General features: G+C 31.5%; 1 protein-coding gene across 2 annotated transcripts; it reads right to left on the bottom strand.

Annotated features, from left to right (window-relative positions):
* Positions 1 to 4109: 4109 nt before the first annotated feature.
* Positions 4110 to 11694, bottom strand: LOC120086035 (7-dehydrocholesterol reductase). Of its 2 annotated transcripts, none has more exons than XM_039042448.1 (13): positions 11477 to 11694; positions 10927 to 11149; positions 10731 to 10786; positions 10254 to 10356; positions 10099 to 10164; positions 8736 to 8849; positions 6227 to 6353; positions 5708 to 5808; positions 5202 to 5327; positions 5051 to 5115; positions 4605 to 4686; positions 4397 to 4479; positions 4110 to 4323 (listed from the first exon to the last, which is right to left on the bottom strand). In XM_039042448.1, the coding sequence occupies exons 2-13, from the start codon at positions 11137 to 11139 to the stop codon at positions 4257 to 4259; spliced, it is 1203 nt and encodes a 400-aa protein (XP_038898376.1). In that variant the 5' UTR covers positions 11140 to 11149; positions 11477 to 11694; the 3' UTR covers positions 4110 to 4256. The 2 variants fall into 2 exon arrangements, with proteins under 2 accessions (XP_038898376.1, XP_038898375.1); XM_039042447.1 differs by having other exon boundaries at positions 11403 to 11693.
* Between the last annotated feature and the right edge of the window lie 800 nt (positions 11695 to 12494).

Genomic DNA, 12494 nt, shown 5'->3' with positions numbered 1-12494 from the left:
TCTTCTTAATCTTAATTATATAGGATTCAGAGCGGTTATAGACAATGAAAAAGACATTCAAGACCTTCCAGATTTTGCAAAGTTGTCTGTTAACGATTAAGCATTTATCATTTGATTTTATTGTAATTGGGTTGTATTTGACAATTGACTTTATGTTTTATTGTAATTGGGTTGTATTTGACAATTGACTTTATATTTTATTGTAATTGGGTTGTATTTGACAATTGACTTTATGCTGTAATTTTTAGTTTGATTGTATTGTATGTGAGTGTGACTATGTGTCATGTGACATTTCTATTTGTGACGTACACTCTCAACTCTCATATTAGTTTTATTTTCAACTATATATGTAATATGTATTAAAGGTTCTTTAAGCAATTAAGCGAAACGAGTAGTAACATAATCCCAAACAATGTACATGTTAATTGTTAAATATTAAGGGTTGTCAAATCAAATCATATCAATAATATCTTATTTTTAATACCTCTAGGTTAGCTCTGTTCCATAAGTATTACGGTATTAAAATAATAAAATGTGAAATAGTATCTTGAATTTTGACTCACAATCACAAATTAAAAGAGAAAACTAAACATGATTGATAAGGAAGTTAATAAATAGTTGGTTTTTTTTTTATTATTATTAAAAATTGCTATTTATAACGATTTCTACCTAATAGTCAAAAAAAATTTATAACGATTTATAATTTATAATTGCAATTTTTCTTAGAATTTTAATAAATAAATAAAATTTCTTTTAAAGGAAGAAAAAAGGCAAAAAAAAAAAAAAGTATACCTCTAACCCGACGAAACCGACTGACCGACCGATCATGTTTTCGTTCATTTGTCGGGCGGGACTGGTTTGGATATATTCCAAACCGATCTTGGTCGGTTTGGGGTCGATCTGGTCGGAAAACCGACTCCAACTGGCCGACGATCACCCCTAGGCCTAGTAGTGGATAGCTTACTGAGTATACATATATACTCACTCCTTTTTTTTTCCTCTCTTGTTTTCGGGTAAGGGCAACGATAGATCTACGCATGACAAGAGAGATCCATGACTTGGCCATTTGGACAAACTATTGCTTCCACACTTAGGTTTCATTTACTAGTGTCTGATTTATGAGTCGGAAATTTTAAAATCTTATGAAACATTCCTTGATTTCATTTATTAATTTATTTAATTGTTATTTATTTTAAAGTTGGGTTAGGGGTACCCAAAACAGTATTTTCTAGAATTCTCTTCTTTATTTATTTGAGTTTTATTTAATGAAATAAAAATTTTATCTCTTTTATTTAATTATTCTTCAAGAAATGTATTGTCAAGTCTATGCATGCATAGAGCAGCGTCCTAGAAACATACTAGAAATTTGGGTCGCTACAATGGTTATCTAAAAAGTTACAAATTATAGTTTATAAATGTATGAGATGATTTATTTTAGAAAAGAAAAGTTCAAATATGTTTTCAGGGTTGTTTTCACTAATAGACATATTTTTCTATATTTAAAAATACTTCCATTTAAAATAATTACCCATGTTTTTATCTAGTTTAAAATTGTGGCTAATATTTTTAAGCGATTTGGTATTGAAAAAAAATTAAAAGGCTATTTAGAGCCACTCGTTTGACAATACATGTGTTGCACGTGTTATATAAAGTTTAAAAAAGAAAATTTAATTATAAGATTTTAATAATAGCACTTTAATTTATATGAATAAAAGGAAGATGAGATAACTAATCGAAAATTGAGAGTTTAATTTAGCCAATTTAGATTTTAAGGACTAATTTGATTTTATTTTGAGTCAAATATTTTTAATGAGTTAATGTGCTAGTGATAATTCTTTTAAATTGATCAATGTGGTGGTTGGTAAAAAATTAATGTAAAAGTTTAAAAATAAATCTAAAAAGGATTAAAAACAATAAAATTAAGATTTTAAAATGACAAATAGAAATCCTTCATATATCCATATAACCATCAAACAAAAGGGATAAATGACAAATCTTTTAAAAAAATGCATGGAGATTAAACAATAAATCTAAAAATGATTAAAAATAATAAAAATCAAGATTTTAACGATTGGTTACAAATAATTTAATCTTTTAATTACAATAAAATTACTCCATATGTCTATAAAACTATCAAATACACACTTTAAGTTGAATTTGAAGAAAAATATGTCTATTATTAAATGTTAAATAAAATAAATGTTTGAATACTTTTAAAAATATGCAATTGTTTACTCCATTAAAGAGATCTATTGATGTTTTTTTCTTTTTTTTTTCCTACAAAATTGTAATTTTTATGTTAACTATTGTTAAAATTTATTGGATCTATATCTGTCATCCAAAGAGATAAAACCATGGATGGCTTTTATTTTTCATAGTTTTCAATTTTCTTTGATTTAAAAAAAAAATTCTTGATAATTGTATCTTAGTTTTGTTTTTTGTTTTTTTGTTTTTTTTTTTTTTAATTTTTAAAAAATTGATTTTTATGATTCGATGATCTTAATTTCAAACTTGGATCTAAATCAAGATTTTTTTTAAAAAAATTTCCTATGTTCTATTTTTTTTTTTTTTTTTTTTTACTTTTTTTATTAGATAAAATCGATTATCCACCTACTTTTAACTTTAAATTAAACCGAAATATTTTTTATTTATAATTTAATGAAATGTCTCTTAGTTGATTTTTTCTTAATTTTTATTTTTGATGATTTGATTATCTCATTAAATCATTCTACATATTTTTACAAAATTGAAAAGTGAGAAAATTTGAAAAAGATGACATGCATTAAACAATAAGAGAGAGGTAATATCTTCTTATAAAAAGATAGAAGAGATATCTGAAATAGAGAAATTAAATTTCTTGGAGAAGGAGAAGAAATGTTGGGAAGGATATTGCTATTAACGAAATTAAAAAATATATATATCTACAACAAAATTACTAGTTTCTTGCAAAAAAAAAAAAAAAAAAAAAAAACTAAGAAGTTAGAGAGAAAAAAGAAAAGAAAAGGGAGAGGAGATACCGATGTAAAACTTAGGGTTGAATTTAGTATATTTATGGATAAATTTAAAATCTCAAATCATAATTTAATTTTATAGATAAAATTTAATGTGAATGGTATTTTTTTAGATATATATAATATATATATTATATATATATATATATATAATATATATATTTATTGGAATGTGAATAGAGATATATTGTAATTTTTTAAAATTCAAATTAGATTTTTATTTTTTTAGGTGTGATACTTAAAATTAGGAAAAATCATTTTTTTTTTATGTGTGGAGCTCAAGAATAGGGGGGGAAATAGATTTTTTTTAATGAGGCTAGAAATAGGGAAAAATAATTTATTTAATGATTTTAAATTTGATACCTAAGATAACCTTATAACCAATCATTAAATGGGGTAAAGGGAAAATCGAATGTTTCACTCCATAACCCCTTTTAAATAGTATAAATGAGTGAGTTATTATAATTTAATTATAATAATTTGTGTTTGAAGTATAAATTATTTTAGTCCCACAGTTATAACCATCTATGTTTGGAGTGTAGCCTATTTTCATTTGGATTACAAATGAGAAATTGTGATTATAAAATAATAATCACAATAGACATTGAGAATTTTCAAATTACATAAGTATAGACTATATGTAAGATTGGTAAAATTCTTCGCAAGATTAGGGCCCCTCCATCCCCGATTTGACCGGGAATGGGTTCAACCCGCGTCCCTGACCCCGCTCCATTCTTTTATGGGAAATCCCCGTCCCCGTCCCTGCCTTCAAATGGCAGGGGTAGGAATGGGATAAATTTCCTCATTGGGGACAGGGGACGAGGATGGGAAACCTGTTCCCACGCCGCTCCAACCCATGCCAACCCTGGCTACAATAATTTGGAACTTCAACTATTAAATTGGAAAGACTTATATATTGGGTGAGTTATAATAGCTCATTCTACCCAAGACAAGTTGGGAGCTCAAACACCCATCCAAGGGATACGGATGAAAAGAATGAAAAATAATGGAATCCCTTGTGTGGGATAAGATATCTGGCAGAAAACTTCAAACACTCAGCAAACAGAAAATAACCAACGGAAAGAGGGATGAAAGAAGTGTTAAAAAAACGGTAGTAATTTCTTAAAATAACTTAATTTTAAGAAGATGAGTTCAGTCCCATGAATTTACACAAGTAAAGCGACCATCGTAAGCAATAGAGTGTACAGAAGATATAATAAGTGATACACAAAGTAGGAACTACAATTAGTATATTCCAGGAATGATTCTGTAAGGCACTTTCTCGCAGTAGAGTTTCCAATATTTGCCATACCTGCATGATTTTAAAATCATCAACCAAAATTGCTTCTCATCCCTTATCAGCTGAACCAAATAGATTTACTTACTTGGAGCGACATCGATCGTCGTCCCTTTTAGCTCGGTCGAACAGAAGGATAGTAAGAAATATCACATAGAAATATGGTAGAAACTGCAGAAGAGGAGAACCGAACCAACAAGACAATTACCATAAACAGATAATATAATTCTTCTTTCTGGTGAACAGCAAACAGTGAAAAGTATGTATTTGTTTTTATTAGAATGGACGACGCTTACATGATGAAAAAGGGCTGGAACTGTCCAGAAAAATGCAGCCAAAATTTCTGGGACGTAATGAAAATGTCGTGCTAAACCCCACCTGCGCCAACACCAAAAGAAAAATGCCCAATAATTTGATAGAACCCGAATATATTGAGATGTAAACGATAAAGAAATTGAAAGATAAACCAAGTTTTCGAACTACTTGGATCCAACTAATCTTGAGATCACATCCAAGCCTTAATTCACTTGCCAAAATATTTCCCCCTTCCTCCTTCCCTACTCGCTGTATTTATATAATCAAACTTCCCTAACAAACTACATAGCTAATTACTAATATACCCTTAGCATCCCTCTAATACCATTCCTATCATACTTCCCCACCCACACTTACATATAATTCCTATCATACTTCCCCACCCACACTTATTTATATGTAGGAAATGAAGTAAATGAAAACTCACCATCCAGAGGTTAAAAGAAGACTAGTTCTGGTTTCCCCAGATGTAGTGGTATATGAAGCGACTATCTGTCAAATTAATACCAGATTTAATCACATCATATCATAAGTTAGTTCTTTATGAATTCTTATGGACACAGAATTATCTCCAAAACCTTTGATGGAGCTTTTCCCCAAACCAAGCACTTCCCACTTTTTCTGCGAAATTCTTGCCTCTGCCCGTCACAATCGTAGTTGATATATACGCAAAGAATGCCTGCTACTAGAATGGAGACTGCCAACTGAAAATCAAAAGGGATTGCAAGGAAAGTAGCACGGTCCATAAAGAAGTAAATGAATAGAAATATATTTTTATCTGCTTTCAAGCTCGTCTGCTTGGGTGAGTTCTGAGTTTTTGGATTAAGAAACAACTATGCAACCACAACGAATGCAGCATATCTAGCTACTCAAATCATCTTTCTTATTCAATATCCAAACGCCTATAAATACATTAACATGGTGATCTTAAAAAGTGGATATTTTCCACATTGGCTAACCAACATCCATCAGAAAGCTAATGAGTTTCTACAAATCTCTTAAAAAAATGTGATTAACCAGCAACAGCAGATTTCAATTCAAATTAATCGCTTGATGTTCCAAGTTAACCAGAAAGAAAGGATACCTGAGTTCCAATTTTTACAGGATGGTTGACCAAATACAGGCCGGGAGAGATATATACAGACGGAACCCATACCAAGCATCCCCAGCAAATATAAAAACCAGCTGCAAGATCCAAGTTCCCAATTTCGGGGAATATTGAGATTAATAAAACAAAAGGGATAACATATGTTTATTTATTTTTAATTCCAACAAGGTAAATGGACAATTAAAATCAGATCTCAGTACAGTTCAACTGGACATGAATTGCAGAATTATACATCAGTTTTTCAAAATAAAAAACAGTCAATTCTGCTTCAGTAATTTTTATTAAGTCTAAATTATACAAAATACACATGAACTTCAGAGTAAATTTCAGTTATGTTCCTAGATTTTGAAAAGTTTGAAAATTTCAAAGTTTAGAGACATAATTGAAACTTGCCTATAGTTCAAGGATGTTTGTATGATTTAACCTTTAGTCAATAACAGAAGGGTGTGAAAAAATAATATGTTAAACAAAGAAAACCATACAATATAAGCTAACCTCTATCATGCGCTATGTCCATTGTGTTCCAGTACCCTGCTTCCCACCAAAAAAACTTTGTAACGTAAACCAACATCAAAGCAGTACTTACAAGCATCGAATCAGCTATTGTCCCGTACTTTTCATACTGAAATAGACGAAGAGAAGATAATTATGCAACAATTTACATCAAACCAACACAGTATAGAAGTACAATATTCATATAAGTGGTTGCAGAGCAGGAAATAGAACGGTGAAAGCTAACTTTTGAGTAACATATACAACTGCTCAGTTAATTAAGGATGATCCTCTAACGATTCAGGATTATTACAAATAAAATGTTCTTACAGGAATTTAATGCAGTTGTTTGCGTTATTTATATTAAGAGGACTATGGGTGCAGTGGACCAAGGGCAAAGTAGTTATTTGAAGTAGGGTAACACTTTTGTTGGAAAAAAAAAACCCTTCCACAGTAGGAGTAAGCAGAAAAATAACAGAGAAATTAAAAGAAAACAATGAAAGTGGGAACACAAGAATTAATTTGGAAAAACTCAAAATTGAAAAAAAGAAATCAGACCAAAAACAATCACTGGGTGAAAAATTATTACAATCACACAAATATCTCTCCTCATCCTCAATTACAAGAAAATACTCTCTCAAAGCATTATACCACTCGCACAATTAAGTTAATATAACAACCTTAAAGTGCTTCAAAATGATTTAAAAACCAAAGATATAGACTCTTTTTATAGTGCTTGAAACCCAACACTTTCTTGAACTTTTCTAATGTGGGACAATTGCTCTTCTAATATTTTGCCAAAAACCAACAATTTTATTGTAGTTTGTTACTATTAATGAAGTCATCAAAAGGACGTGAAATTAGTTAGTTAGTCGTTTTAAGTGGGAAAGTCACCAGGCTATATGTATAGGAGAGGGCAAAGGAAATAGTCCGTTCGTCAGCAAGTGAAAGCTGGAAATAGTTTCTGGCCTAGGAAGACAAGCCTCTCGAACATCTGTGAAGTTTATTTTTGTTTACCTTAGGTTATTAGAATTGTACATCCTTTCCCTAAGGCCCTATCCCTCCTCTCCTATTTTTTTAACATCTTTCATTGGAAAAAATGAAAGAATACAAGGGCATACGAAAAATCAAACCCACAAAATGGGAGCTGAACTAGAAGAAGGGGCTCCAACTTTAGAATATAGGGCCTATAAAGTAATTACAGAAGGTCTTGAAATTGAAGCGACGAAAACCAAAGGGAAATATGAAATCGAATAAGGGACCAAACACCACTAGAATCTCTCTCCAACCCTCTAAACACTTGATTATTCAGCAATCTCAAAGATCCTACAATATAGCACATACTCCATCAAGCCATAAAAACTGACCCTTCTTATGAAAGGGCAGATGGAGGAGGAACTCCTTGATCACATAGCAACGCTTTGTCAAATCATATGTATCAACGAGAAAGTAGCATACTATCTACAAACTCCCCAAAACTACCACATAAAGGCTCAAGTACTTTCAGTAAGACAGTATAAGCTTTCAGATTCCAAAGCCCTTGTGCAAAGACCCACGTCCAAAGTTTCAATCATCAATGTTTACCAACTACTCTAATTAAAGTGTGATTAATACAAACTGATGTGACCTTGATAGAAGCAAATAAACCAATTTATTGGAAATAAAAGACTTGACTCATAAGATAGAAATTTAAAATAATAAATAAATAAGAACCATAGACTTTAAATTCATCTAAAGAAACACAAGGTCCAGTTTGGTAGACAATCTAAAAGCATAAATTTAAAAACAAGGGATTCGATGAAAATAAAGTTGTATTTCATGTTTCATATATGTGTTTGGCAGCGAATTGAGGAATTGGATTCTAATTTAAACAATTGTTTTAAATGGGTTTGTTACAATACTTATAAACCATAAAACTAGTCATAATTATCCACTAAGTTTTAGGTTGAATATAAATTATTATTAATTAATTTATGAATATATTTTAGTTACATTTTGTAGTATAATTATTATTTTGTAATATTATATAATTACAAATAGATTACATAACACATATTTTAATTAACAAAATTATTTGAGTTTATAACATGAAATAATATATTTCTAAACATTTTTATTTTCTTTTAATATAATTCTACATTTTAAAATTTAAAACTCAAATTTAGGTATGCTGAAAACATAAAAATGTTCTCAAAATTTGCACATCATGGAATCCGGAAACAATTTTAAAAAAATGGAATCCATATTGCACACACTTCACATTTGTTGATCTCAGTGAATTTGAAAACATAAAACAGAATCCAAATTACCAATCAAACAGGCCCTTTGACCTTTTTTGCCTGAAAAATGTTACACGAAAAAATACCAATACTATGTAAAACAAAGGTGTCAATCAATTAAACGAGGCTTGAATCCCATTATTATAAATACTATTTAGTAAACCTCACATGAAGAGAAAAAATCCACAAATGGAGGATTATCTTTCATACTTGGGATCTTTTAGATTACCTACTTGCTTTATGCAATAGGTCACAGCAAGGACGGCCCAAGACATCATCCCAAATCTGCAGTTTGTAAAGACCTTGATATCAAAATGTTTGCCAATACGCGGGTACAATTCCATGCCCTGTAAGCAAGTAAATAAAGAAAAGGTGTTATAGAATATCAACAAGACCTAGACTGGCCAATGCAATCACGTGATCAAACAAAATACGATACTCTAGTACTTATTCAATTTTCCTTTTACAGATGCTTTCAGTGGAGCTAAAGAGAGAATTAAGCAAATAAAACTAAAAAAGAATAAATTAAAAAAAGGGAGCAAAACATAGACAAGTTGTATGAACTCTTGAAGTATAGAGTATACTATTTTTCTCAATTCCCAAATTTTAAGTCTATAATCTGGATAAAGATGTAACTTCACAAGATAGTAAAAAGCATTTAAATGAAATGCTGATAGAGATTACTTAACAGCTGAAGTTGAAATACATCACAATAGGACAAATCCTGTTCAAGTAAGGTTGTATCGCAAAAGATATCGTCTGCTCCAAGGAATCATCCGGAGTTAAATAGAAAATTGAAGTTATAAAAAGTAAACATAGTTTATCTTTATGCCAAACCAGTCAGGTTCCCATCATTTTGTTACCATACCATACATATTAAGCAGACCAGCATTTAAAGGCAGGCTGATTAGTAAGTAACAAGCAGAGAACACCTAAAAAAGCACAAGATAATAGCTACGTTTATATATTTGATATATAGTATCAACATGACGTAAGAAAACCTAGGAACTTTTCAGGACAATAAAGGGCACATGCAAACTACTTGAATTTTTCAGAAGATTATCATCTGATTTGGGCCAAATTACCCTAATATTAAGTTCAATAACCAAACCATCCATAATATGCATTAGCATTACATTGTCCAAAGGGTAGTGTTGTTTATGGTAGACCTTGGAATTTTCATGGTCCAAGTTCTAGTTTACACACGGCGATTGAGGAAGGAAGTTGCATTGAGTCCTCAATTTCGAGATAAAGTCGTCTACTTCGAGGAGCTGGTTGTTCAACCTGTTCATAGGTTGTAAGATGGGGTTTGCTGGCTCAAACATTTTAATGCTTCTAATTAAGTTTGCTCTTCAAAAACTTTTAGGCATCCTATTTTTCTTACAACCACAGCCGAGGTTCCTTTTTCATAATTTTGTAATTTCTCTTTTCCTTTTTTCTTTTTTGTCCCATGTTAGTTGAGTCCCTTTTTTGTGTGACCTCCTCTGCACTTCATTCATCTTTAAAATAACTGGATTTTTTTTTTGTTCTTTTAACGAAAGAAAAATCAAAGTTGTCACGTCAAGTCATAAATATCAAAGGGATGTGAAAGCTTACCCAGTAGAAATCAAGTATAATATTACCAGAGGAACCAGAATCAGAGGAAGATGGCGCCACATGACCCTTATACATGCAAACATCAGTGTTATATATACAGAGAGCATATATATACTCAACTACAACTGTATCGACACAAAAATCTAAATCCTCACTTTTATGTATAGAAGAATACAAAAGATGAAGCTTCCAAAAATAAGAGCCGAAAATATTTCTCCCAGATGATCATAAACAATTGTTGGATCAAATATCCTAAACCTGAAGAATAAAAGTTTCAATTAAACAATGAAACAAGAAAAATATCATAATAAATCGAGAAAGCAGAAAATATATTTCCTACATAAATCATGTATAAACATATAATTTTAGCACAAATTACCATAAATACTTTACTGGGTCCGTTGGAGAAATATAATGATAACAATAGACCAAGATTGAGAGATAGACGAAAAGAACAAATGTACAAACAATTGGTACAGCAGAAGAATTCCGAAAATCTAAATTGTCTAAACTGAAGGTACGGACTTCAATAAATTCCTAAAGGGGCAATAAGTTTGTAGAAATCCATCATGGATGTTTAGTCTCAAACATTCAATGGCCAAAGACGGAAGAAAATCGACTCAATACCATACCGCCAAAGAGCAATATAAGTAACCAGTGTCACTATGTAGGCAGCCACGCCATTTGCCTGCAGGAAAGAAATAGGAGCAATTAACTATTAACAGAACTTTGAACAATATCGCGAATGTCAAGGCATTAGTAACTTTTACTTGACTGTCAAATACAGAGAACTGAAACAAAATGATCGAGAGTCTAATTTGCAAATACCTTGTATACAGGTTGATTTCCTGTTGGAGAGACCGGGCCCAGAACCTTCTTTCCAGGTAAAAGAAGCTGAAGAGCAGCCTCAAAGGCAGCGTAACATCCAATTATCTTGCAAGCAGTAGCAGAGGGCGGTGGCCACATATTTATAAAGCCCTTAAATCCATTCTGGTATAAGTATTTCCAAGTCTGAGAAACGGACCCATCAGCATGAACCATCGTGTACCATCTACATTTGAGGAAAAACGTTGAGATATTCAAACAAATCAAAACAGCATTCGTATGTTGTATGAAGCAATCGAGAGCGCACACAAACACAAGAAGTGCGTATCCTATTAAGCCGTTCGATTAGATCAATTACAAGGGAAAGCAAGATTTGTGCTAAATCTTTGAAATGAGTTGAATATCGAATCGTAGAGGCGGAAAATAGAGAAATGAATGAGATCAAGAACAAAGAAGCAGAGAGAGAGAGAAAAAATTACAGTAAGATAACAAAGGGAGGGCAGAGAGTGAGAAGAGATAACATGGAAGCATAAGTGAGGAAGGGTGAGTGTACTGTGTTGGATCCTTCCGCCATTTCTGAGGCGTCTGAGTTTCAGAAAGATAGCAAGCTCGCCTGGGAAATTACTTGAACTTGACTCACTTGGAGTTGGGATTTGAATCTTCAAGACGAGATTGGTTCTTTAGATTTTTGCAAATCAATGCGGCTTCTGACTTCTCGTACCACTACTTCCTAGTTCCTACACTTGCTTTTAATTTGAAGGGGGACAAAAAGTAACGTGGTTGAAAAGTAAGAAATAAATAACATAACATAACCTAACGTAACCTAAATAAATATATTAAATATATTGGTTCTTTAGATTTAAAAATAATTCAATTTGGTCCCTAACTCAAATTTGGTGTGACATCGAAGAGACAATTCGTGCTAATTTTTGTTAGTTTAGGGTTAAGAGGCATTGTTTTTGTCTTCTCATCCCATGGCTAAATGAGAATGAACCAAAGTTTCGGAACAATGGATAGAATGTTGAGTTTCTCACGGTAATGACAAACATTTGTGGAAAGTTTTAAAACCTAAGTGGGTATGACTTAATTGGGACTAAGATTCCTTAGGGAAAATTACCAAAAATAGCATGCTTTATTTTTCACATTTCAAAAATAGTATGTTTTTCAAATACTCGTTAGATTGATTTTTTTCAGATGAGATCGAGCTCAAGATTGGATTTGAAACGTCATGAATTCAAATTATCCAGTCGTTTGAAAGAACAAAAATGCTCATACTTTAAAAAATCCTTCATACACACGAAAACCATTCCAGCTCCTCACCTCGCCCGAGATATCCCTGTTCTGGTTTTGAAATTTTCCTTCTTCATGTTTATTTGCATCCCGAAGCTTCCTTATTGTAGAGGTATTTCATTATTTCCTTTGTTTAGTCTATAGTTTCATCATAAATTAGAGTTTGGTTAGGGTTTTTGAGTCTATCTGAAATATATGAGAAATCTGAGTTGGATTGAAGGGATCAAATCTCGCTACGAAAGCGTTTTGTTTGAACGGCTTGCATCCCACAATCTGATTTT

The sequence above is a fragment of the Benincasa hispida genome, chromosome 9 (assembly GCF_009727055.1).
Source record: "Benincasa hispida cultivar B227 chromosome 9, ASM972705v1, whole genome shotgun sequence".
In the NCBI taxonomy this organism is placed as follows: Eukaryota; Viridiplantae; Streptophyta; class Magnoliopsida; order Cucurbitales; family Cucurbitaceae; genus Benincasa; species Benincasa hispida.
The sequence above is the reverse complement of the archived record's forward strand: the minus strand, read 5'-3'. Positions and strand labels throughout refer to the sequence as shown.

What these genes read in the sequence shown, in the direction of transcription:
- LOC120086035 (XM_039042447.1), bottom strand. Translation starts at nt 11,497, where the DNA reads ATGGCGGAAGGATCCAACACAGTACACTCACCCTTCCTCACTTATGCT. An exon ending in CCTCCCTTTGTTATCTTACT is followed by an intron (nt 11,150 to 11,402) that starts GTAATTTTTTCT and finishes CCTCAAATGTAG; the next exon opens with ATGGTACACGATGGTTCATG. An exon ending in TTATACTTGATTTCTACTGG is followed by an intron (nt 8,850 to 10,098) that starts GTAAGCTTTCAC and finishes ACTTGCTTACAG; the next exon opens with GGCATGGAATTGTACCCGCG.